The sequence below is a fragment of the Pipistrellus kuhlii genome, unplaced genomic scaffold, assembly GCF_014108245.1.
Source record: "Pipistrellus kuhlii isolate mPipKuh1 unplaced genomic scaffold, mPipKuh1.p scaffold_m20_p_6, whole genome shotgun sequence".
Taxonomy (NCBI): Eukaryota; Metazoa; Chordata; class Mammalia; order Chiroptera; family Vespertilionidae; genus Pipistrellus; species Pipistrellus kuhlii.
Genome location: NW_023425562.1, coordinates 74,051,433 through 74,078,341, shown reverse-complemented (window position 1 = coordinate 74,078,341; position 26,909 = coordinate 74,051,433). Strand labels below are relative to the sequence as shown.

Genomic DNA, 26,909 nt, shown 5'->3' with positions numbered 1-26,909 from the left:
TAAACTTAATCCAACAGTGCAAATGCTCAAATCAGTGTCTTATACTGAACTATTAACACTTGGCCCTTGAAGCTGCAAACTGGAAAAGTCATCCACTTAAATTATTTATCACACAAACCACCTAATTTGCTCAAGGTTGAATAAAACAACATTTAATATTTTTTACAAGATGGAATCTGTGACAACGAAAACTTGCTTTGTTTTTATGCAGTTGTGCTCAGAAGTCTCCCAGTTTTCCACATAAATCATCCTGGGCTTTTACCAGCCAAATCATAGTTCAAAGCAGCGTCACACTGGCCGCCTGAAGGTACCCTTGGAGATACTGGAGGGCTTCTGCATTGAGGCTGGTGCTCACCATTGATGGAACCTACAAGAGTCAGGAAACACACTAAGGAGCGATTGGAGATCATGCCATACCCACAAACCCCATCTCTACAAGAGAGCTGCCAGCTCTGGGAAGAGCAGTCCATCATGACTATTTAAAAAATATATATATACTTTATTGATTTTTCACAGAGGGGAAGGGAGAGGGATAGAGTTAGAAACATCGATCAGCTGCCTCTTGCACACCCCCTACTGGGGATGTGCCCGCAACCAAGGTACATGCCCTTGACCGGAATCGAACCTGGGACCCTTAAGTCCGCAGGCCAACTATCTATCCACTGAACCAAACCGGTTTCGCACATCATGACTATTGAAGGAATTCATCCCCAAGTAACTCAATCACTTTTAACTTTTTAGACCCATTTCAAGACCCATTTCATTTTTTTAAGGCATAAAAGGGGAATTACTACTATTGTTCACTGTGGTAGAGGCAATGTGACGATGTTTTAAAAAGAAAGGCTTTATGAATTAGTGACGCATAATGAAATACATATGGGTGAAATGACATGCTGCCTGAGGCTATTAAAATTCTCTAGCAAGGGGGGGGGATGACTCAAGAAACAAGATTATAATAACTGAAGGTCAGCATACTATTTCTTGGTATTTTGTTTTCCCTAACAACAATAAAAAATATAAACATATCTTAAGAGGCACCCTAGATGGTTTGGCTCAGTGAATAGAGCATCAGCCTGAGTATTGAAGGGTCCCAGGTTCAATTCCAGCCAAGGGCACATACCCAGGTAACAGGCTTGATCCCCAATAGGGGTGTGCAGGAGACAGCTGATCAATGGTTCTCTCTCATCATTGATGTTTCTATCACTCTCTCCTCCCTTCCTCTCTGAAGATAAATTTTTTAAAACGACTGCAAAAGGCAACGGCTAATGGAACAGAATAGCCATTAATAGGTTTGCTCTATATTAAATTATTTAATTTATGCGTATGCATATAAAACCAATAAATGTCTGCTCAATCTTGAAATAAATACAGTTTTATTTTAGAGAGAGAGAGAGAGAGAGAGAGAGACATTGATTAGTTCCCTACTGGTACACACCCCAACCTTGGGTCAAATGCGCAACGTGGGGCTATGTCCTGAAACCCTGGCTCTTCTGGTGCACTCCAACCAAGTCACAGCAGGACGGAAATAAACTTCTAATCAAAGGGCTTCATCCCTGAGATTTGCCCCTACAATGATTTGCTTAAAATATTTTTGTAGCCCATAATTTTAAAGAAAAATAAGCCTCGACTATATGTAAATAAGATGTTTGAGCCGAAGCCGGTTTGGCTCAGTGGTAGAGCGTCGGTCTGTGGACTGAAGGGTCCCGGGTTCGATTCCGGTCAAGGGCATGTACCTTGGTTGCGGGCACATCCCCGGTGTAGGGGGTGTGCAAGAGGCAGCTGGTCGATGTTTCTCTCTCATCGACGTTTCTGGCTCTCTATCTCTCTCCCTTCCTCTCTGTAAAAAATCAATAAAATATATTAAAAATAAATAAATAAATAAAAAAGATGTTTGATTATGCTGACCAACTCTAACAGGCACCACAACAACTATTACCCTCTTATCTCCCCATAAAGGTGTCCTACTGATCACAGCATCCTTTGTAACAAAGATCCTGAGTACGTACCCTCCCTGGACAGGCCGTAGACAGTTTGTGCAGTGACTGTGCCAGGTGAATCTTGGGGTTGGTCACCATTTGACCTACGGGATCGTGCTCCTTTTTCCCAGCAAATGCCAGCTGTGAGAAGGCAGTCTGGTATCCTGGTGTATCTTCTATATCAATAAAATGTTCTTCATCAGGAATGGAATCATCCTCAGGTAACTCAAAAAGGCCAATCAGGGATTGCAGTAAAGGAGTCCTGGATTGAAGAAAACAAGGTAAAAGGTTAATACACAGCAATTCCTTAAAAACACAAATTATAGACTCAGTCTCAAGAATAGCAAGGGATCAATGAAATAAAGATGGACATGAGTGCTTATGCCTATCCAAAAACCATTTTTCTTTTGGCCAGAGCACCCCAATTTCTCTCCTGAAAACTATTCCATCCCCAGAGATCTCAAGCTAGCTATGTGACCCAAGCCAAATGAAGGAGATTCAATGCTAAAAGCTGGAAGGAATAAGCCTCAAGTTGTCACTTTATGAAAGGGCTAGCTGGCCAAGGGATTCCATAAGAAAAGGAGAGGCAAGAGATCAAGTAAAGCAAGGTCTGTTGGACATTGAGCACACACATGCAAACCTATTCAGTGTCTTTTTGTTTTATTTTAATTTATTGATTTTTTACAGAGAGGAAGGGAAAGAGATAGAGAGCTAGAAACGTCGATGAGAAACATTGACCAGCTGCCTCTTGCACACCCCATACAGGGGATGTGCTGGCAACCAACGCACATGCCCCTGACCAGAATTGAACCTGGGACCTTTCAGTCCGCAGATCGATGCTCTACCACTGAGCCAAACCGGTTTCGGCATATTCAGTGTCTCTTAAGACGGAGGCCAGTTTACATGGGCACCTATCATAAAATAGCGTTAGAGGTCATCGAGAACAGGAACTTTTCACCAGACTCTCAAGAGGTCCATGAATTTCTTCCCTCACCCCACAAAATATTAATCAGGAAATAAGATCATCTTAGGCCCAGAAGGATCCACACGTCATGTCTTGGACTTGATGGTTGCTAGTGGAAAAGCTAAAATCAGAACCAAATTCTCTTGGCCCTCAAGAAAGTAAGCCTGGCCGGCGTTGCAGTCACAGGAAAGGAAGCTGTAATTTCTAAGAACTTGAGGATGGAGTACTTGCCATAGCTTGGTATACTCAGTGTCCATCATTGGGGGACATTCTGTTAGTAGTTTGGTTATGCCAACCGCACAAATCTTTTTCTCTACATTTCCAGATACTTTCTGAATTTCAGGAATAATAATTTTTTCCAAAACCATGCCAAACATTCTGTCAATTAAAACAAAATAACCCAGTCAATATTAAATTGGATGACGAGTATAATTATGTTAAATGTGTTATTTATACTTAGTGACTCTTCATAAATAGAAACAAATTCAAAATAACAGGTTGCATCAAAGGGAAGAGACTGAGAGATGACAAAACAGCAAACTGGCCCTGTGGCCATGCCACCATCTCTTATGAATACGCAAGCCTACGCTCAGTCTTCACAAGTCTTCACAGCCATTGGTGGTCTTGTATGTTTTTATTTAAAAGTCCTCAATAAATCTTTTTTTAAAAAGTAGAAATTAGAAAAAAAATCACCCACAGCAATAGTTTTCACATTTTTGGATTATAAACTTCCCAACTTTCTATGCCTATATATCTACAACGACGTAGATGTTAATGGCTGTACTAAAAAATGATTTTGGCCAATCATTCCATGTTGTTGCAAACATCCTAGAACTTTCCCATGATTCTAAATGATGCAAATGTCTCCGATTATAATGAATCCTTTGAAGCAGAAATAGTATCAAAGAGTATAGACATTTTAATGCTTTATAGAAAGGGTACATGTTCATTGTTTTCTGGAAAGATCATGCCAATTTAAGCACCCATTAGCAGTGCAAGAACTGTTGACTAGCTCACAATCCTTTATTACCAGAAAGCGTATTTTCTGGTCATTTTTTTACATTTTATTCAATTTTGAATGGTTTTGATACCCTCACAGATACAGCAATCTAAATGGAGTTTTTTTCCCATCCTCTTTCCCATCCTTTTCCCCATCAATTACTTTACATCCTTTTTTCCCCACTAAATGGGTAATGTTGCCCAACATTCTTTGCATATACACTAAAGCAGTGTTAGTGATCCAAACTTTTCTTTTGAAAAATCACGTTAAAGGCTCTTGGAGAAAACACTGATCATCAAACCGAACATTGGCTTTGGACAATGCTAGAGTAGGGAATAACTTTGAGAATTAGGGAAATGTTTACAGGTATGTTCTTATTTATGACTTAATACCCCAAGAGCATTTGAAAACCACACAGAATCACTGCACCAAGAACTATGAAATTATCTATAAAATAGATATTGGTTTATTCTTTAAAAAAAAAAAAAAAAAAGTCCCAACTTTCTGCTTTTAAAATTAAAATACAGCCCTGGCCAGTTTGTTAGAGAACAGTCCTGATATGCCAAGATTGCAGGTCCAATCCCCAGGCATGGTACATACAAGAATCGACCAATGAATACATGAATAAGTGGAACAACTAATTGATGTTTCTATGATAACTAAAATATAATCATAAAAACAAACTTACTTTGGTTGTATTCCATCAAATATTTCTTGTAATGCCAGCGCCCCATATTTTATGCAATACAAATTAATAAAGACTAAGAAACCTGTTGAAAGGAGATGCAGACTTATCAATACATAGGACCCACTGCACTACACAAGTGATTTAGTAGTTTACCAGCTGAAATATTTATCATTAAAAAGACACCCAATGACTAACTTTAGCATCAACACTCCACCCCCACTTTAATGTAATTTTACAGAATTTCTGCCTTTATTGTACAAGCAAAAAAGTCTACATGTAGTCTGATTTATATTGTTTCGTCATTTCTATTTAAAATATTTTTATATTTAAATTTATAAACTAACGTTTGGAATGCAATATATTTGAAAATGATTTAGTGTTTGAGAAATGCGAACATTTTAAAGTATTTTATATGTAACATTTATAACAGATAAAAACGGTATGTAACCATCACGTCTAAGGGTCTTAAGCTACTTTCCTTCATTATTTCTGCAGGAACACTGAAATTATTTTACTTACTCTTGATAAACTTTGTTGTTTTGGAATTTTGAAGTCTCTGGAATAATAAAATGAAGATTTGCTTCCTGTACTGGTCAACTGACTCACTAAAGAAAGAAATAAAAGCAACCATGTAAATGTAGCATTCTTCTGGGTACCTAACAGAATCTAGTCTAATGAAGAGATTGTATTTCATACTCACGGAGGCATGTGCTCTATTATACTGTTTAGAAGATAAAAACCTTGGTGGTCATTGGCTTTGGATGCAATGAGCTTCTGAAAAACACCTAATAATCCAGGCTACAACAAAACAGATCAAATAACAATTAGTTCAAGGGGTAAGGCTTAATTATTCTAAAACTTAAGCAGGTGATACATCTTGGAAAAGAGAGCACACTGTAATAATCTAATTTGCATTTTCACATTAGTTGCTATGTCTAAAGTGTAGAAAAAAAATAATCCCACTTCAACAAGCCCTTAGTTTTACATTCTTGAAATTAACCTTAACCTATTTGACTATTATTTTATTTTCCACCATGACAATAAAGGATATCTAATTCTAATAAAATATACATTAATATTTCCTACTAATTACTTCCCTTTTTATTGAATTTAAGTAAAAAATTTTTTAAGTCTGCCATCCCTAGTCTCTCTCAGCTATCTTAGGAAATTACATTTACATCAAAATAAATATGACTCACTATTTTGTCAGCTGCAGCATTTGCTATTGTACTTGACCCGCGTTCTAGGAATGCTTGGAGAAGCCTCACTAGAGCAGGGATATTTCCTGTCCTTTCCCAAAGCACTGGCTGAAGAAGATGAGGAAATAAGGCCATATAGGAAGACGGAATATCATTTTTGTGTGTTTCCAGAAGCAAAGACATCACTTGAAAGACATATGGAATAAACTCTGTTGAGGAAAATAACAGCTGTCAGTTTCATAGTCAATGGCTCTGATACAAAAGGCGCAGGTTGTCGGAACACTGTGTTTATATCCACTTTAATTTTATGCAATTAAGAAAACAACTCCCTTTAACTTACCTTGTACATCATTCTGTAAAATTTCAGTAAACACCAGAAACAAAGCCTCTTCAAAATTTACAACAGCAGCAGGATTGGCTTTGCACGTTATTCTTATGGATAAACATATTGCTTCAAACATATAGTGATTAAAGTGAGGTTTGCTTGGGTTCTGAAAGTTAAAAAAAAAAAAAAGGCTTATTATTCTAATAATCCAAGTGACTATATTAAATGTCATTTAGAAGAAAGCACACTTAACTTTCTGAAACGCATTACAAGAGAGATGCCATCTTTTTAAAAGTCAGTATTAAGAAAAAGTATCAAATACACTAAAAAGCCTGCATATATGTTAAAATTTTACATTCACTTTAAAATTCAGAAAAAAAACAATACTTGCTAATATCTGTTTGGATTATTTTTTTTAAATACTATTACCAAAAAATACTTCAGAGTCAGAGGGAGGTGACGACACAAGCCTCAGCTCCTAAGTAGTGGCAGAAGAAATGAGCAGGGACATTAAGTCCTGGGTCTGCCAATGGCCTTGTGTGGAACCTTAGACAAACCTTAACCTCCTCTGATGCATGTATCTACAGTGATAACCCTTCATAATAGCAGTTTTCTTGGAAGGCTACTACATAAAGCTGATGACCTCAGAAGCTGTGTGAGGAAGCAGGGGCTCGCAAAGGAGGGACCCTACTTCTCTCCTCCAAATTCCCCAAGGCCCAGAGTAATCCAAAACCCTTACCCAGACCTCAGTGAAAAAAATCATCACTATTCTGCCCTAACCGTTTGGCTCAGTGGATAGAGAGGTCCTGGGTTCGATTCTGGTCAAGGGCATGTATGATGAATGCAGGCACATCCCCAGTGGGAGGTGTGCAGGAGGCAGCTGAATTGGTGTCCCTCTCATTGATGTTTCTAACTCTCTATCCCTTTCCCTTCCTCTCTGTAAAAAAATCAATTAAGAATATATATTTTTAAAAATCATCACTATTCTCCAAAACCGCTCTCATACTTCCTATAAATTTCTTTTTCATAAAATTATTAGGAATAAGAATGAATCAAATATCTGTAAAATTTCTGATCAAAGAAGGAGTTAATAGCCTCTTTTGTGTCCACCTGGTAAAAGCTTACTTTCCTAAGGTTTCAGATTATACTTTCTCAATTTTCTTTAACATGTTACTTTTTAAATGAGAATAAAAATGTTTTAAAGTTGTTGAGCCTACACTTAAAGATGAGTGCTGCCATATCTGCAATCTAACGCCATCCCCACACTTTCAGAAATGCACTTTTAACTGTTAAATCAAGAAGAATTCAAAGACCTTTTCCTTAAGTCTGATCTATTGCCAGGGAATATGGATGATCAAACAGTATACAACATGAGTTAAAAAAAAAAGGCTGTACTTTCAGAAGTGGTTCTGTTACCTTACTAACAGCTAACAGCTTCTGGGTAAGCTGAGTAATGAGAGTAGGGATATAAGGGATTATGGCTTCTTGTAGGAGGGAAAAACTTCTCATGATAGCTGTAAAATATAAAAACAGAAAAAACAGTTTAAACTTCAAAACAAAATAGTGGTTGGGGAATTCATCATCTGACATTTTAAGATCCTTAGAAAAACCCCAGATAGCTCTCTATATTTAAAAATCTAAATTTCCCTTCCTTTTAAAATTAGGCCAGGGACTGGCAACAAGTTAACTGGGAAATATTGAGTATTTCCAGAGGGCATAAGGCTTAATTTTAAAAAAGGGATAATAAAAAAATAATGAAGTGACTAAAGATGCAAAGAAAAGAACGAAGTAGTATCAGTGTTTCAAGTTTCTCTCACTTAGAAATTAGTGGCAGAAAGCATTTAGTCCTGGCCTATTGGAAACATGATTGCACCTGCTCATCCCTCTAAAAGAGAGATTAGGAGCATACAAATCTGAATCTACATATGAAGCTATATATTGCAAATATATTGCTCATTAAGATGCCTAAAAACATTTATCATGGCAGATAAATACATTAAGCTAAAAATGTATGATAGCTATTTTTGCACAAACAAATGTTCCCTAAATAGAGCACCTACGATGCCAGACACACAGGATGAAAATTATAACCCCTTGCCTCCTAAACTTTGCAAAGATGTTTCCTCTACCCGCGCCAAGGTCTCACCCTCCTACTAGCTAACTGCCTCCGACCCCTCACCTCGGCTTAGACCCATTTCCTAGAGAAAGCCTGTGTCCGGGTTAGGTTACGAGGGTTGGAGGAAGGACCAGTGTCGCTCCTCTGGGCCGACACACAACCTTTCATTCCCTCAGAGCTCAGTATTTCCTGGGTGCTCTGGCACCCCCAAAGAACACAGCAACAAAGGCTATCATTGTGGGAGAAGTCCAGTGCTAAAAACACACACAGGTAAACACATGTACAAATGTGCACACACCCTAGGGTCCTTACCCAGGGCAGGCATCAGTTTCTTCGAAAAACATTTCCTATGAATCTGACTCTGTGCTAGTCTCTTGGAATCCAACAGTGAATAAGACTATGACTGCCCCTCAAGTCAGAGCTGTCAACAAGACACTCTCATAATGGACAACCTGGCAGGTGGTAACAGCTGCCTGTGTCCTCGGCAGTATGTCTATGAAGGCAGTACCTGTGTGAGGTGTACCAAGTGCAGTCAGGTGTCACATCAAGACCCAGAATACACAGCGTGCATCACTGACTGTTGTTTGATCTAACTTTGCCCTCAAGAAAATCAATCTAGCCCTGGTTTGGCTCAGAGGATAGTCTGCCTGAGGACTGAAGTCCCAGGTTCAATTCCAACCAAGGGCCCAGGTTGCGGGCTCAATCCCCAGTAGGAGGCGTGCAGTAGGCAGCAGATCAATGATTCTCATCATTGATGTTTCTAACTCTCCCTCTCTGAAATAAATAATTTTTTAAAAAGCAACCTAGGAAAGGGATTTTTCTTTAATTAGAATTCTCTATCAAATTAAGGTAAAAAATTTTCCTGAAATCACTGGAAATAGTAACTAAAACAATATTCTTTATTTTTAAATACCTAAACCTAGCTAATTCTTGGCTAACAGTATACAACTCACCATTTACCCTTATAATCAGAAATTAGATACTTATAGTCTATACACCAGGGAAACAGCCTACCTTTCATAATATATTCATTTTCTGAAGAGCCAGGAAGTGTGAGAGCTTTGAAAAGGTTTGTTAGCAGAATCTCAACAAACGGTGCGATTTCTGCAGCTGTAAAGCTATAGATGAAAAAACAGCTTTCAGTCACTACCAACTCTTGAGCTTGTCACTCTGGATTATCCTTGGCAACCACTACATCACACTTCTTGGCATAAAAGTGAGCCATCTCCCACCACTGACAATCGGCAGACAGCTTAGGAAAATACATTTTTATATGTGCTCATGTTAAATTCCTCACACACATCTGATATCAATCAGTTAAACGAGCCAAAACCCGAGCAAACCCAACATCATGTGAAGCTGTTACGGTCATTCATGGTTCATATCACCATGGTTCATATCACCATCGAGGACAGGACTCAGACCCTCAGGGAACTGTCACCTATTCTTCCTGGAGGTGGAGCTGATTCAGAACTGTTTTTTGCATAAATTACAGTAATGAAGAGATACTGGCTTAACTCACAAAGAAATCTTTCAACCCTGTCTTAATCTCTGAGAATATCTGCATTTCAAGTTCTTGAAGAAAACCTAAAATTGTTTTCCATCTCTTACCCACAGCTCAGTTTAAGAAATAACATTGTTGAAAACGGCCTCAAAGACATGCTGCTGTTCTATATTTTATCCTTGGATTGGGCCAGAAAAGCTGCTATCTTGGACCATAGAAAATTCTTTTCACTCAGCTGTGTCATCTCAGCCAGAGTGAACACAGCAGCTGAAAGGAACTACACTGCACGCTGCTGCTGAGAACACGACTACACAGACTCCCTCCATGCAGGCCCACTCCCGAGATGCCTTCTGAGTAACTTTGTTTAAACTCATGGACATTGTGGAAATTTTAACTCTTCAAGTTTCCCTCTTTCACGTGATTGCTAGGAGACTACACATAAAATCAAGAGTTAACTACTATACAGGATGCTGACACACATTTCTGTTTATTAAATGTACCCCAGTTACTTTCCTTTGCTGCTACTTCCTCTACTCAACTTGATTATCATAATATATCTATTCTGCATTGCTGCCTCAGATCCTTCTGGATTAAGACAGTATGAATGAGTAAAAAGTATACATTTATTTTTTTGGCTCTCAGTGAAATTTTGAATACATTCAGAGCTATCTCTGACCCACCCCACCCCAAGTGAAAAAATATAAATTGCTTAGAAGCCAATACTTACAGAGTGGCATGGTTAGGCCCCCTCATAGTGAACAGCCTCTCAAGAGCATGTGCTGCGTAAGTATGAACAACAATACTTTCAGCTTGAAGATAATTAATCAAGAGAGGAACAGAAATCAAAAGCTGTTCTTTTGGTACCTGAAAAATACAATAATATGCATGCTTTAACTCAACGATGCTATCTTTAAGTAAAAAAACGGGAAGAAAAGGACTTGCTGAATGTGTCTCTCACTCTGATGTGTGTGTCTGTCTCTCCCCCTCCCTTCCACTCGTTTTAAACATCAATGGGAGTGCTCGCTTCAGCAGCACATATACTAAAATCGGAACAATACGGAGATTAGCATGGCCCCTGTGCAGGAATGACACGCAAATCTCTGAAGTGTTCCATATTTAAACAACAACAACATGGGGAGGCTGGTGGGCATGACTCAGTGGTTGAGTGTCGACCTATGAACCAGGAGATCAGTTTGGTTTCCGGTCAGGGCACATACCCAGGTTGCCAGCTTGATCCCCAGTGAGGGCATGCAGGAGCAGCCAATCAATGATTGTCTCATCATTGATGTTTCTATCTCTCTCTCTCTCTCTCCCTTCCTCTCTGAAATCAATAAAAATTTATTTTTTTAAAAATCAATGGAGGGGCTTTTCACGAAGATGGCGCCGAAAGTGAAGAAGGAAGCTCCTGCCCCTCCCAAAGCCGAAGCCAAAGCAAAGGCTTTGAAGGCAAAGAAAGCAGTGTTGAAAGGCGTCCACAGCCACAAAAAAAAGAAGATCCGCACGTCACCCACCTTCCGACGGCCAAAGACACTAAGGCTCCGGAGGCAACCTAAATATCCTCGGAAGAGCGCACCCAGGAGAAACAAGCTTGACCACTATGCCATCATCAAGTTCCCCCTGACTACTGAGTCAGCCATGAAGAAGATAGAAGACAATAATACACTTGTGTTCATTGTGGATGTCAAGGCCAACAAGCACCAGATCAAACAGGCTGTGAAGAAGCTCTATGACATTGATGTGGCCAAGGTCAACACCCTGATCAGGCCTGATGGCGAAAAGAAGGCATATGTTCGACTGGCTCCTGACTATGATGCTTTGGATGTTGCCAACAAAATTGGAATCATCTAAACTGAGTCCAGCTACCTAATTCTAAATATAAAAATTTTACACTGTAAAAAAAAATAAATAAATAAATAAAAAAATAAATAAATGGAGGGGAAAAAATATCCCCAGGTGAGGATTAACATCAAACAAAAACTCGGTAAGAAAAAAACTGGTTAACCACTAGAAGAGGAAAGGAACAGGGATGAAAGCTGTACCTTCAGAGGCATGACCACCCAAAATAAAATACAGTCCTACTTCTGAGGCATGACCACCCAAAATAAAATACAGTCCTACTTCAGAGGCATGACCACCCAAAATAAAAACAAAACTACACAATAAAATGAACCTAATTGTTTATCAAGTTTATGGCAAAAATGCACAAAGAATAATTTCAAGTTGCTTAAAAGACAGTATTTTTTAAATACATATAAAAACCAAAGAAATCAAACTGCATTCAGCAGTATTACTTTAGTAATAATAATTCTGGTATTGTTATTTATTTCCTTTCTCTCTCCTGTGAAAAAGCCTAGAACGATGGTAATTCATTAGCAGTATCGCTAGCACTTAGATTACTGTCTTTCAAATGACTTTTCGCATCAACTTCAAGAGGCACCTAACTGAGATCTGTAGCAGGAAATGTACCAAATGAGCCTGGAATATTTTGTCATGTATGAAAGAGGCCATTAAATGCTACTAAGTATACGTCAAGAGGGCACAGGAACTATAATGGTCCCCACTGGCCAAAGATGTGGTGGTCGGCAAACTCATTTGTCAACAGAGCCAATATCAACAGTACAACAACTGAAATTTCTTTTGAGAGCCAAATTTTTTAAACTTAAACTTCTGCCAATGCCACTTCTTCAAAATATTGTAGACTCGCCCAGGCCGAGGTATTTTGTGGAAAAGCCACTCTCAAGGGGCCAAAGAGCCACATGTGGCTTGAGAGCCACAGTTTGCCGACCATGGAACTAGGGCATCAAAATACCCTCATTTGTCACACCTTTGGAGGTTGGTATGGCACTGTCTCATTATTCTAAAAATTGATAAAGAGGGAAAACCAACAAACACTTATCCTGCTCTTCCCAAACAAATTGGTAACTATCTATGAGAACATGGTGGTGGTTGAACAAAAGAATGAATATATTAAAAACCATTTAAGTGTACATTTTTAAGTGGAGACATTTAAGGGAAGTGTATCTCAAAACATAAGTCAATGGTGGAAAGTTTCTCTTCACTTGAATCCACTGATCACTCAACCATTACTAAAAGTAAACAACCAGACACTGGCATATGTCCTAATGAAATGAAACAAAGTATAACTATGACAAATTCTTGCCCCCGCCCAAAGGATTAAGTGGTACATATAATATAGGTGAATAGCAACTTACTTGATTCCTAAAAATCATAATGTATTTGATACCATCAGCTTTAAGGACAGGAAATTCATTCACTATTAAAAAAAAATCATAGTTATTAGAATGCTAAGGACTATTTTTTCCCAAACTGGTAAAAACATTATCAGATTTTTAAAACATGGTTTGGTAACCAAGTTGTCAAGTAATTCAAGCTTAGTTAACTCTATACTACTCTACTATGTAGTTCTAGTAAGATAATAAAATAATTTAATTTTCCCCTTTACCTTTCAGTTTCATTACAAATTAACATGTATTACTTACATAACTGAATAAACATGATTTGGGACCGTAACTAGTGACCATATAGCTACCATCTTCTTCCCAGAATTGAAGCTATTGTGAATCAAGAGCATGTTTCTCTACCTGAAATTTACTTTAAATTGCTCTAGTGGTGGGAAAATAATTAGTAAAAGGAAGAGAATACTAGTCAATTGTTAAAAATTCTTAAAACAGATAATATTAATATGGAAGTTCATTATAAGCCTCTTCCTACCTTTTAATGTATTTAAAATTTCCATACAAAAAGTTTTCAAAAAGGGAATATCTATGTATTTTGATAAATATAATTTCATCAACATAAGAAATTATCCGTAATATTTATTAGTTTCATATACTTTAAATTTACTGTGATTTTTAAGAGTTTTTCAAATGAGAAGAACACTGAAGTATAATTCCTAGACTTTATATCAGGATACTAAAAAGCTAAGATACAATCTTACTCCTATTTTCCTTCTCCATAAGCCAATATTTTCTTTATAAACAGTTAATTTCACCTGAGCAAAACCTAGAGGGTCATTTGAGATTTTATTCAATAAAAGAAACACCTGCAAGGAGCACAAGAGCCAATGTTTGGAGTATTATGGTGATACAGAGCCCCTGTTATGACTTTTGCCATAATGTTACTTATTTTGGTAGTTCAAGTTGATTAGAGCGTCATCCCACTATGCCAAGGTTGCAGGTCCAATACCTAGTAAAGGCACATACAAGAAGCTACCAATGAATGCATGAATAAGTGGAACAACAAGTTGGTGTTTTTTCTCTGTCCCAAATCAATTTTTAAAAATTGCAAATAAATATTGCAGGTATGGTGCTGTTCAGTTATATAAATAATTTTTTACACAACTCACCATTAGCTGATTTTAAATCGGGGAGAATGTGATTCACAAAGAACTCCGTCAGGTTTACAAGCTCATTTGCTTGTGTAATTCCATGCTGAAAAACAAATTTGTAACAGGGTAAAATAATATGAAATATCTGTATATATTTACGACATTGGACATTTAGATAACTTTAGAAAACCTGGTTAAAAAATGGAAATGAGCCCTGGCTAACTTGGCTCAGTGAATAGTGTCACCAGCGGACAGAAGGGTCCCAAGTTCAATTCAGGTCAAGAGCTCATACCTCAACTGCAGGCATGAGCCCCAGCCCGGTTTGGACACACACAGGAGACAACCACTCGTCGTCCCTGTCACCTCGATATTTCTCCCTGTCTGTCTCTCCCCCTCCCTTCTACCCTCTAAAAGAAACAGAAAAAAATCAATGGAAAGATATCCTCAGGTGAGGATATTAAAAAAAAAAAAAAAAGAAGGGGGGGGGGGATAAAAACTTCAAAACACAAACTGCTTAAAAACAAAACAAGACTAGCTCAGCAAGTGTAACTCTGGTTGAGAACTGACCTATGAACCAGAAGTCATGGTTCAATTCCTGGTCAGGTCACATGCCCAGGTTGTGGGCTTGATCCTCAGTGTGGGGCATGCAGGAGGCAGCTGCTCAATGATTTGCTCTTTCTTTGATGTTTCTCTCCCCCTCTCCCTTCTTTTCTGCAATCAATCAAAATATTTTTAAATTATTTTTTAATATATAATAAATTTCCTTAAATTAACAAACACTGAGTCTCAGCTAAGGGAACAAGTGTGGCATTTTGGTCTATAAGAAACTTAAGTGCTTAATACATCAACATAAAGTCCTCTTTGGAAACCACATGAATTCTAATCAGAATAGATTACCTATCAGAGAGAAATATGCTTCATCAAAAATGTATTACTTCCCTTTTACTTCTGTGATCACCAACACATCTGATATAGAAGGAAAGCTATATTGAAAAGATTCACCTTCTGTGTCTGGGCTTTTGATGCCAAAGATGTCACTAGGTAAATGGCTGCATCTTTGTGCTTCCAGTTGACAGATGGATTTTTTGCATATTCCTGCAGCATGGAATTAACATAGCCAGAGAAGATTCCTGTCACGGGTCCCTCAAAAAACTTGCATAATCCTCGTACTAGATCACAAGCAGCCCTTCGTCTAGTATCAATATCTATAAAATCAAAGAGAATTACATCATAAGAAACAACCACCAACCAACTGATCACGTTTATGAAGAAAGCTGCTGACAGCTATCAGCAATATCAACAATGAACATTGTTTTCACACACACACAAAAATAGACACAAAATGAGGATGAAAACTAAAAGGATCATAGTAGTATGATAAACTCTACTAAGTACATAAAAAAAAGAGAAGACATGGGGAGGGAGGGCATGTATGGGAGGGGGTGGGCAATGGTATATGTACAAAGATAATAATTTAATAAAATAAATAAATAAATAAATAAATAAATAAACAAATAAATAAAAAGACAAATGATTTAACTGATACAGCTCATATAACAGCTGCTTTTTAAGGTGTAGGAGTTAAAGAAAATAGTTCTCTGACTAAAGCCAGTTGAAATGACATACTAGTCTTAACTCCCTTTTCCATATTTACCAGAAAAAAAGAACCACTTTAAAACTGGCTTGCCAAGGCTGTTAAAAACCAAAATACATACCAGATCCTTCCAAATCTCTTCTTATGTACTCCTCAGAATTATCTTCAAAGGCTTCTTCATCAGCAGCTACAAAGAAAATGACATTTCTGTGCTCAAAAGACAAGCCCTCAAAAGACATGGCAATCACTATCCTTTTACAGCTGAGCATGCAGAAAGTGTGTAGAATTCCAGCAAACTGTTCTTTCCCAACACATAACTACTTCATATATTACTACTCATTACTTAGAGCAGCAAATGCTACGTTGAAAGATTAGGTAATGGATCATTCACACAGACATGATACCAGCTCACTTGTTCTAACGTGACAGAGCCCCATAACTGGACTTTACCATCAACTTTCAAAAATGAGTGTTGGAAACCAATCTAAGGGGTGCCAATTTTTTATTTTGCCAGATAAGGACATTAAAAAAACAACAAGGTAATAACTATGATCATCATTATTTCACAAAAATAATTTCAACACCGAAACGTAGAATATCAGAATAAACCTCTGTTCTTTAAATAAATACATCATTTTAGAAAAACACAAAAGAAAATCTCACATTATATTGTCCTTTATTTCCTCATTTTGTTCCAGGTAATTGAAAACCACTGATCTAATGACTGCTTTGATATAGAACACAATTCCTACCACATTTACTACTTGCTCTTCCCAACTAGAAAAAGACATTCTGTATACAATCAGTCTCTTAGGATTATTTGAACCTTAAGCACAAAATGGGCTTTCACTCTATTTTAAAATTATCAATCACTTCTAATCTCAAGTCAACTGTTGGAAAACAGTTATTTGCCTTGGTGAAATACTAAAATCAAACAAAAGCAAATTATTTCCGTAAGTTGAGATCCTGGACAGTTTACTTTCTTCTCACTATACCAGGATTATTAAAGTTTCATTCAAAATTCCTGTGAAAAAACTTCCACAGCATACAACGAAGTTCATCACAGCAGCATTCATTTCACAAAGGCCTTTTATACCCATTACACTTTGTCATGGTTTACAAAATGGGCAATAAAATGATCTACAAAAAGTCTTATTTAGCAATAAAAAAACTAGAATGTTATAATAATCAAGAGGGAAAAGACTTACTGAACATATATTAGCACACACTTTAAAAAACAAAATTTTTCATCTCCTAAAAAAGCTTTACACTTCATTATAATTACCTCTAAATTCCATGTTAGGCACAATAACCTTTTCACAGATACTTGTCAGCGTGTTCTGGTCCTCAAACAGATTCTTATAGTGAGGTCTCTCACAAACTGAAGCCAGAAATTGAATTGCATTACTTACCAACTGGAATAAAACACAAAAGTGAGCATATTTTTAAAAGCAAAACTGAACCATTTATTTCTTGGGGAAGTTGGAAGGGGGATGTCTTAATTATTTTTCTCCAACATCATCTTACCAAGTCATATTTGACCTCTTGACCTGTTGTAACTAGTAAATTCCAGATGGCTGTGACAAAACGAGGCAGGTACCGTTGAAATTCTTCATCATACTTTTGTGCATACAGTGCAGCATTATCACAAATCTGGGATTTTAGGAGCTCCAATAAGCCTGCTTCCTCTTCATCCTCACAAAAGAGAAACCAGAAAACTCAAACATACAACTTTATTTATTTTATTTTTTTTAAGGAAAGGGAAGTGAAGTTTATTACAGCAAAAATAATGAAGCTCTCAGCATGCAAGAGGGGTCCTGAAAAGGTTGCCCCAGAAGCACACGAGTGTAGGGGTTTATATTTCCTGCTTTTTTTTATTTTTTATTATTTTTTATTTTTATTTTTTAATTTTTAATATATTTTATTGATTTTTTTTTGCCCCCCTCCCTCCCTTCCACACATCTCCTCCCTCCCCAGAGTTTTATGTCCATTGGTTGTACTTATATGCATGTATAAAAGTCCTTCGGTTGATCTATTATCTACCCCAGATCTTCCTCCCCTCCCCACTGTAATTTGACAATCTGTTTGTTGATTTACTGTCTCTATATCTATATTTTGGTTCATCAGTTTATAATGTTCTTTATTATCCACAAATGAGTGAGGTCATGTGGTGTTTCTCTTTCATTGATTGGCATATTTCACTCAGCTTGATGTTCTCCAATTCCATCCAGGTTGCTGCAAATGATGAGAATTCCTTCTTTTTTATGGCAGCATAGTATTCCATTGTATAGATGTACCAGTTTTTGATCCAATCATCTGCTGACGGGCACCTAGGCTGTTTCCAAATTCTAGCTATTGTAGATTGTGCTGCTATGAACATAGGGGTGCATATATCCTTTCTGATTGGTGTTCCTAGTTTCTTGGGATATATTCCTAGGAGTGGGATTACTGGGTCAAATGGGAGTTCCATTTTCAGTTTTTTGAGGAAACTCCACACTGTTTTCCACAGTGGTTGTACCAGTCTGCATTCCCACCAGCAGTGCACGAGGGTTCCTTTTTCTCCGCAACCTAAACATACAACTTTAAATGCTACCATAAACGGAGTAGCTGTAATGCCTGCACTCTTTAAAAATTTAAATCCAAAGCCACTGTCAATTTACTCACCTAGTCTTTCAAATAAACGAAAGATGAAATACTCATGTATTAATCACTGAGAACAGCCCTCAAAAGTTTTCAAGTTAAATAAAGCCTTTTCTTCTGGTTGCTAAATTACTTACCAAACTGAAAATAACATATCCCTACAGAAACCTGAATAATAAAGATTATATCACACTTTCCTTTATAACATGGTTATTGTATTGTATTACTATCTCCCAAAAGGTTCTCATTTCAAATGTAAAGATATGTCCAACCCCCCAAAAAGATGATGCTATAGGATTCTCAAATAATATTTTGGTTATAAAATATAAAACGACAATCTAAATCAAGCCTGTAGGTCTGCTGCCTATTTTTATAAGCTAACTTTCATTGAAAAACGGTCATACTCATTCCTTTTCCTCATTTATACAATTTCCAGTATTGCCTTTGGCTGTGTTCAACTACAACTGCAGAGGTGAGCTGTTGGAACAGAGACTGTATAGCCCACAAAGATAAAAATATTTATGATCTGGGCCTTTACAGGAAAAGCCTACCAATCCCAACCTAAACAATAACAGTGGTTTATATAATACTCTCAACTATAACAGCAATTCACAAAAATCTTTTGAGCTATACTCTGCCAAACAGCTCATCTTAAGGCATAGAAACAGAGGCTGCTACAAAGATGACAAGGTAGTACATGGCAAACAGCTCTCTATAAGAATCTATGAGAAAGAGTCTTTTCCTAGTGGACTGACAGAATTATTTTATGGGAACCAAATCCTTTTTTGTTGCTTTTTATTTAATAACTAGTGACCCCAGGAATTAGAGAAAATATTTTAGTATTGCTATTTGCCCCTATTCTATAATAGAAGTGTTAGAGATGAAAAAAATTAGTAAAATGTATATGAAAATAATATATAAATTTATTAATAAACAATCATTACATGATGTAACAATGAAGACTTAACATAAAAACAACAAAAATATGATATAAAAACAAAAACATGATGTAAAAACAACACTGATACAATGACTGATAAATTGATTAAACTTATTCAATATCTCCCTGTACAGATTAAAAGTAAAAACACTTTCTGAGTGCTTGACTAATTCCCCTTGTGATGAAGTATTTATAATTTTAACATCCCAAGCTCTTCAAACTTGAAAGAAAGCAACACCTAACTGACCATGTGCGAAAACAGGTTCAGGTAGGAAGAGTCCTACTCTGTCTAGAATTTGTCCTTGTGATTTATTGTCATCGCAGGAAACTGTCTTTGAATTAACTTAAATGGAAGGCCCATGTCAGATGTAGTCAAATCAATTATTGGAATCAGAACCACCTCTCCTTCTGCAGATCCTGTTAATACTTCAGCTTCAATTATATTAGGTCACAATCTTTTGATAATAAATCTAATACCATTACAAAGACCTCATTTACTATTAAGATTTCTCCGTAGCATGATGATTACACCCACTTTCAATTTTAATTTATGACATGGCATTCCCAAAGGAGTAATACTATTGAGAAATTTTATGGGAAAATTTTCCTTTTCATCATCCTGTTTTGAATCAATGGAATCATCACTCAAATATGTGTGAAAATCACCATCAAGTATATAAAAAATTTCATTTAATTTTTTAACATGCTCATTTTTGAACAAAGAATTACACGTTGAAATATATATTTTTAAAAATATATTTAATTGCTTTTTTTACAGAGAGGAAGGAAGAAGGACAGTTAGAAACATCAATCGGCTGCCTCCTGCACACCCCAATTAGGGATGTGCCCGTAACCAAGGTACATGCCCTTGACTGAAATTGAACCTGGGACCCTTCAGTCCGCAGGCCGATGCTCTATCCACTGAGCCAAACCGGTTAGGGCTAGATATATTTTTAATATTATCTATAGATATAGTATTTCCAAAGGTAGCTTTAATAACAGATCCATTACAAATAATTTCACAGGGGATTTCAATAATATCCATTCCTAAATGAAAACTGCTACCAAGTTTGCCATCTCCAAGTTTTACTAACTATTCACTGTATGCAGAATCCTGATCTCATATTTAAGAGACAACTTTCTGAAACATCCCCAAACATTACAGTACTTTAAACTCATTTGTATTATGGCTGATAGCATAGCATGCGGATGCGGCACAACACTGAGACAGTAGAAAATCCCCTCTGAGAAGAACTTTCCCACCAAATACAACATTCAAATTCTTAATTTCTCTTAGTAATCTGTCTATGGCGTTTATAGCATAACTGATACCATGGTGCATTCATCAATAATGAGAAGTTTGGCTGAAACCGGTTTGGCTCAGTGGATAGAGCCTGCGAACTAGGTCCCAGGTTCAATTCCGGTCAAGGGCATGTACCTTGGTTGCAGGCACATTCCCCAGTAGGGTGTGTGCAAGAGGCAGCTGATAATTCTCTCTTATAAATGTTTCTAACTCTCTACCCCTCTCTCTTCCTCTCTGTAAAAAAAATTAAAAAATAAAATAAAAAATCAATAAAATATCTTTTTTTTAAAAGAAAGAAAAATAATGAGAAATTTGGCCTTTTTAATGGGTCCAGGGTGCAGGTGAGTGGGATTCCTGGCTGGCAGGCTGCTGACAGCAAGCTGACCCATGGGTGATTCTGCAAGGAATGGGGCTCCCTCCTCCCTCCTGTTAGGGTCCGGTTTGAAGGCCACCCATGCTCCTGATTGTGGCAGAGTCCCCTCTGGGGTGCTGGGTCAGCCTGAGCTAGGGGCCGCCGGTGTTTGGAAGACCTGGAAGACCGACCATGGCCCCAATCCAGGCGGGAGGGTGGGGGAGGGGGGTTCCCCTCATGATGACCGGTGGTTGGGTTGCGATGCCTCTTGGCCTTTTATTATGAACCTTAGACAAAATTTGCTATAAACTCATAGTAATGACTCTCCCTCTGCAGCCCACTCTCAAAAATTGACTTGAATTACTAATTCCAATTTTTCTTGTATTTGGTGAAGTATTTTAAAATTTTGCTTTTTTATGCTTTTGTTATTTCTTGGGAAAGGGGGAGATCATAAACACATTAGTAAAGAAGCAAATGAGTAACAGAATAAATGCTATGCACTGAAAAGCACGTATTACAGAACCCAGATTGGAAACTTATACATTACACACTTCCTTCATGTCCCCTATTTCTACGCTGTTTGACTTTTTTAAAGAGAATATTATTACAGAGGTCTAAGTTTTATGTTTTCTTAATATCTTCAGTGACAATTTTCTATTTCATAAATGTTCACACTGTGAATACTCTAAGGCCTTATTTCAATGTAATAAAATAGTCTAATCTATATATAGTGACCTAAGCCAGGTCCACAATAAGAGTAATTGATTCTGTACACTACACATAACCATATATGAAACATCCCACATAATTAAATTATTTGCATTCTTGAAATTCTAGCTATTAACAATGCAAGAGTAAATAATTTTTAAGGAACTAGAATGCCAAATGTTCTCCAATAACTTTATTTCATTTTCTGAAGTCTAACTACCCTCCAAGCTTCTCAGGGGGTACTCAAATAATGTCTTAAATTAAAACAAAATGAGATATAATTGATATATATGATTATATTTCAAGTTCTTAATTTTAACAAAACGCTACTTGGGAAATATTTTAAACAATACTTACATCAGTTTGTAGAAGTTTATTATCTAATGTCAAAAGAGTATGAAAATTGTTCATCCAAGTTTCCATATTATCTTCAAAAAATTCAGGGAGATCCTAAAGAATAAATGCAGACTTGAGACTTTTAATTAAAATAAGTAGCATATTTCCCTGCCAGTGTGGCTCAGTGAATTAAGCATTATTCCATGCACTAAGAGGTCACTGGTTCAATTCCGGTCTAGGCATATCTCAGGGTGGCAGCTGATCAATGTTTCTATCTCTCTCCCTCTCTCTCTAAAAAAAAAAAAAAATCAATAAAAACATATTTTATTTATTTTATTTTATTTTAAAAACATATTTTAAAAATAATAAGTATGCTATCTACTTCAGTTCCCCCTGCACACACACCAAACGTTTTCCACATACATGCCTACAGACTCCAAGTCCACACTTCTTAGCTTAAGCCAACCATTATCTATTTTGACAAGAATTCTCTGTTCTAATTAGATCTGGCAGATGAATAAACCATTCTGACTTCTGTCTCTATTTTAACACACTTTCAACCACAAATAATGCTGCTTGGTCTCCTGCCGCAATTTAATTTAAACCAACTTATTCTTTCCAGGTCCAGCTAAGACGGTACGAATGGAGCCTTTCCTTATTAAACTCAGTGCTTACCAATATATTCCTTTCCTTTCTGAACTACTGCGTTTAGTGTAAGATGACCACCAATTCAGACTTACTGTCTTATGCAGTCAATGGTTTCCTATTAACAGTACTGCCTTCTTAACGAGGTTGATAAATTCTCCAAGGGTAACATTATGCCTTTGGTGTCCCTGACTATACCTAATAAGAATCTTATTCTACCTGATTTCCAGGAAGCAGAATTCAAAAAGATATAAGCAAGATAGGCGCGAGAAAAAAAAAAAAGACAAAAGGTATAAGCAAAAACAGTGGCATCCTTTAATTAGCTTTCTCAAACTGCTATCTAGCTGACCACTGGTGTGGTTATGGCATTTTGAGCTGTTCAATTCCAACTCTATCCAATCCTTTGATGGAATGCTTTCCCTACCACTGTGAGTCATCCTGTAAGGATTAAGTCCCTGTCCTTGGCCCTGGCTAGGACCAATGAAAAGGCCAGATCCTTCCTCTAGCCTTTCTCAGTATAGTAATCTGTACCATTAAGATCCCCTTTGGTTCCTGGAGCCCTGAATCTTAATGAAATGCGTCAAGAATAGAAAGAATGACTGGAGTCCACTATCTTAGTAGCAACAGGGTGATTGGGCATTTTCTATTATAAAATTGTGCCTGTGTTTCCTTTGAAATAACACTGCTTCTTATAACTTCTAAATACTGGTTCTTTGCCTTGTCTCCCCCAGATGTTTCCAATAAGACCCTTTTTGTATAAGCTAGCCATAGATCTCTAAACAAAGCATGGCTCCCCCAGTGCTGAGAACCACTTAAATGAACAAGAGGAAGGCCTGAGAATGTAATCTCATGTCTTCAATAAAAGAGTAGAGAGGGCTGGGGAACCTTTTTTTCTGCCAAGGGCCTTTTGAATATTCCTAACATCATTCCAGGGCCATACAAAATTATCAACTTAAACTAGGCTGTTATATTATATTTGGTCAGACTTTTAATTAACTAGTCTCTAATGTCTTGGGAGGGCCAGACCAGATGATTCCTCGGGACTTAAATGGCATGTGGGCTGGACATACCCCACCACTAAAGTATAGGATGGTTCTCCATAACAATGACTATTTGTAGACAAAGAATGGAGGGAGTAAAAAAACTACTTTATTTACTTTCAGAAAAATCAATGCTGGCAAAGAGGTCTTCATCAAATAGAAAGTTGCATATTTTGCCGGGACCGGTTTGGCTCAATGGATAGAGCGTCGGCTTGGGGACTGAAGGGCCCCGGGTTCGATTCCGGTCAAGGGCATGTGCCTTGGTTGCGGGCATATCCCCAGTGGGGGATGTGCAAGAGGCAGCTGATCGATGACTCTCTCTCATTGATGTTTCTAACTCTCTATCTCCCTTTCTCTCTGTACAAAAATCAATAAAAATATATTTATAAAAAAAAAAAGTTGCATATTTTTTAATAATAAAATATATATTAAAAAAAAAAGTTGCATATTTTTTTCAACAAAGAATAAGAATCAAAAACAAGAAATAAAACTTACCTGAAAATTTAAACTGTAGAACAATTTTGAGATCAATATCAGGGAAGAAAAAAGAATTCTCAGGGCAGAGGCATCATTTGCATGGGTACTACAGAGTTCAATGGTGGCCTTTGAAAGGAATTTAGGAACATAGTGTTAATGTATTGTAAGCCTTCATGAAATGAGCTTTGCACTAGGCTGGAATTAGATATTTAAGCAATAAATATCGAGTAATTATAGTATCCCGTACCTTAAATAGATTAGTCAAAGGTAAAGCAAAGGCATCCAGAACAAGTTTAATTTCAGTCCATAACTCGTTTGACTTAAATTCATGGCGGTATCTAGAAAATTAAGGTGAAATAAAAAAGAAAAAAAGAAAAAAAGAAAAAAAAGAAATTAAGATGAAATAGGCAACTTACAAGTTTTTAATTATTGACTTTAGTTCCTTAAGAATAGATTAGAGAAAATTCTAATTTTATGAAATTCTTCTTTTTTAAAGGAATCAAGCACAGTTTAAGGAGACTAGGTATTTTACAGATAGGGCAATCCTATATAATAAAGAGATGATATGCAAATTGACCCTCATACCATCGCACAAGATAGCCACCCCCATGTGGTCAAAGACGGCTGCCACAAGAAGCCGGCAAGGGAGGGTAGTTGTGGGAGATCAGGCCAGCAGGGAAGGGCAGTTAGGGGCAACCAGGCCAGTACGGGAGCGCAGTTGGGGGGCGATCAGGCCTACAGGGGAGGTTAGTTGGGAGCAATCGGGCTAGCAGGAGAGCAGTTAGAAGGTGATCAGGCTGGCAGGCAGGCAAGCAGTTGGAAGCCAGCAGTCTCGGATTGTGAGAGGGATATCCGACTGCCGGTTTAGGCCCAATCCCTATCCGACATCCTCCAAGGTATCCTAAATTGGAGAGGGTGCAGGCTGGGCTGAGGGACACCACTCCCAACACTGCATGAATTTCATACACTGGGCCTCTAGTATGAAATAAATATCCTACTTAAAGTAATTGAGAGGCTTATGCTCTTATTCCAGAATTATTATATTCAAAGGAATGACAACAGTGACAGAAATATAAACTGCTTACAAAAGCAAAAACATATAAAAAACAAACGTATTTTAAACGTATGAGTTTTTATGTAAATACCTTTTAAATAAAGAATGTGCTGTACGAAGGACTCCATTAATGACGTGAAAATCACCACTCTGAAAGCGATTCACCATTTCTGTCAACAAGTCGGGCCATTTCTGAGGGAAATCTTCTCTACCGATTATGCTAATGGCATCGCTTAACTAAGAAGAGGAGGGAAAAGATTAATGAGACAAAAGCTCTACAAACAAGCCTGCCTAAAAACAACAGGGCTTTACATTACCTGCTTCTGAATTTGCTCCGGGCTGCTAAGCATCAAGTGAACTATATTGGCTTTAATGGCTACTCGGTCAGTTTCACAAATTTTATTTGGTTCATCTTCAACCTAAAAACAAAATATCCATGAGTAAGTAACCAAAATCCATGTCCTTGACCAGATAGATTTGTAGAAAAAAATAGAACCACTTCTTATTTCCTGGTTTTCTAAGAAAAGCATACTTTTCATGAAAGCATGTAGTCTTTGATAGGAAAAATGTATATTCCATCCGAAATGCAAATATTTTACATACAAATTAATAAGCTTCTGATTCCCTGATGCCAATTAAGACTCCCAGTTTTATAAACTAATCACAACATGTGATTAAAATCTTTATATATTCGGTTTAGTACATATATATCTTCAAAAGCTTCAATTTTGACTCTCTTAAGTCAAAGGTCTTTCTCAATGAAAACCTCTTGACCATTATGGGTTTGAATGTACCCAGGACTACATCACTTAAAAAGGTCCGCAAGTCTTAGTAGTTTACAAGTCAAGATAGAGGTAGAGAGAGGAATTTTTAAACATTTCAAGAATCACCAGGTTGCCGAAACCAGTTTGGCTCAGTGGATAGAGCATCGGCCTGCGGACTGAAGGGTCCTGGGTTCGATTCCGGTCAAGGGCACATACCTGGGTTGTGCGCACATCCCCAGTAGAGGGTGTGCAAGAGGCAGCTGATTGATGACTCTCTCTCATCGATGTTTCTAACTCTATCCCTCTCTCTTCCTCTCTGTAAAAAATAAATAAAATATATCTAAAAGAATCACCAAGTCATTTCTTTCACATGTGCTTATTAAAGATACAAGCTTAAACTAGTATTTACTACTTTTAAATTCTTTTATGAAGTGAAGAAAAAAGATTCTAAAATAGCCGAAGCCGGTTTGGCTCAGTGGAAGAGCGTTGGCCTAGAGACTGAAGGGTCCCGGGTTCGATTCCCGTCAAGGGCATGTACATTGGTTGTGGGCACATCCCCAGTGGGGGGTATGCAGGAGGCAGCTGGTCGATGTTTCTCTCTCATCGACGTTTCTAACTCTCTATCCCTCTCAATTCCTCTCTGTGTAAAATCAATAAAATACATTTTTTTAAAAAAAAGATTCTAAAATAAATATTTAAGAAGATTTAAAGTTGATTTGGAGGATGTTGGACAGGGATTGGGCCTACACCTAATTTTTGTCAATGGTAATAATTTCTAAATAATTATCATTACTGCTATGGCCATGAAACAATTCTCATTTTTCTTTTTCTTTTCTTTATCCTACGCCATGTTTCCTCAACCCTGAATTCCTGACTTTTTATCTTTGGTCAGATAAATCTTTATGGTAGAAATCTTTCTTGTATATTGTAGGATGA

General features: G+C 37.2%; 2 protein-coding genes and 1 non-coding gene across 3 annotated transcripts in view; 2 read left to right on the top strand and 1 right to left on the bottom strand.

Annotated features, from left to right (window-relative positions):
• Positions 1-136: 136 nt before the first annotated feature.
• CSE1L (chromosome segregation 1 like) overlaps positions 137-26,909 on the bottom strand; it is a 43,377-nt gene continuing 16,604 nt past the window's right edge. Inside the window, exons 4-25 of the mRNA XM_036417654.2 lie at positions 25,527-25,628; positions 25,301-25,446; positions 24,403-24,493; positions 24,174-24,281; positions 22,015-22,107; positions 17,242-17,409; positions 17,000-17,129; positions 15,836-15,901; positions 15,123-15,325; positions 14,139-14,223; positions 12,985-13,046; positions 10,500-10,636; positions 9,283-9,386; positions 7,569-7,666; positions 6,168-6,318; positions 5,828-6,036; positions 5,329-5,426; positions 5,148-5,233; positions 4,629-4,710; positions 3,172-3,318; positions 2,007-2,238; positions 137-367 (exon numbers count right to left, since the gene is read on the bottom strand). Coding sequence (XP_036273547.1) covers positions 278-367; positions 2,007-2,238; positions 3,172-3,318; positions 4,629-4,710; positions 5,148-5,233; positions 5,329-5,426; positions 5,828-6,036; positions 6,168-6,318; positions 7,569-7,666; positions 9,283-9,386; positions 10,500-10,636; positions 12,985-13,046; positions 14,139-14,223; positions 15,123-15,325; positions 15,836-15,901; positions 17,000-17,129; positions 17,242-17,409; positions 22,015-22,107; positions 24,174-24,281; positions 24,403-24,493; positions 25,301-25,446; positions 25,527-25,628 — 2,688 coding nt within the window. The 3' untranslated portion in view covers positions 137-277. The remainder of the gene's footprint in view (positions 368-2,006; positions 2,239-3,171; positions 3,319-4,628; positions 4,711-5,147; positions 5,234-5,328; positions 5,427-5,827; positions 6,037-6,167; positions 6,319-7,568; positions 7,667-9,282; positions 9,387-10,499; positions 10,637-12,984; positions 13,047-14,138; positions 14,224-15,122; positions 15,326-15,835; positions 15,902-16,999; positions 17,130-17,241; positions 17,410-22,014; positions 22,108-24,173; positions 24,282-24,402; positions 24,494-25,300; positions 25,447-25,526; positions 25,629-26,909) is intronic.
• Positions 10,789-10,892, top strand: LOC118708624. Its single transcript, XR_004984677.1, has one exon. It is a non-coding gene; the product is annotated as a U6 spliceosomal RNA (small nuclear RNA).
• On the top strand, positions 11,136-26,460 carry LOC118707432 (60S ribosomal protein L23a-like). The gene is made up of 3 exons (XM_036417675.2): positions 11,136-11,625; positions 12,230-12,234; positions 26,450-26,460. Exon 1 carries the CDS (start codon positions 11,150-11,152, stop codon positions 11,618-11,620), a length of 471 nt encoding a protein of 156 aa, XP_036273568.1. The 5' UTR covers positions 11,136-11,149; the 3' UTR covers positions 11,621-11,625; positions 12,230-12,234; positions 26,450-26,460.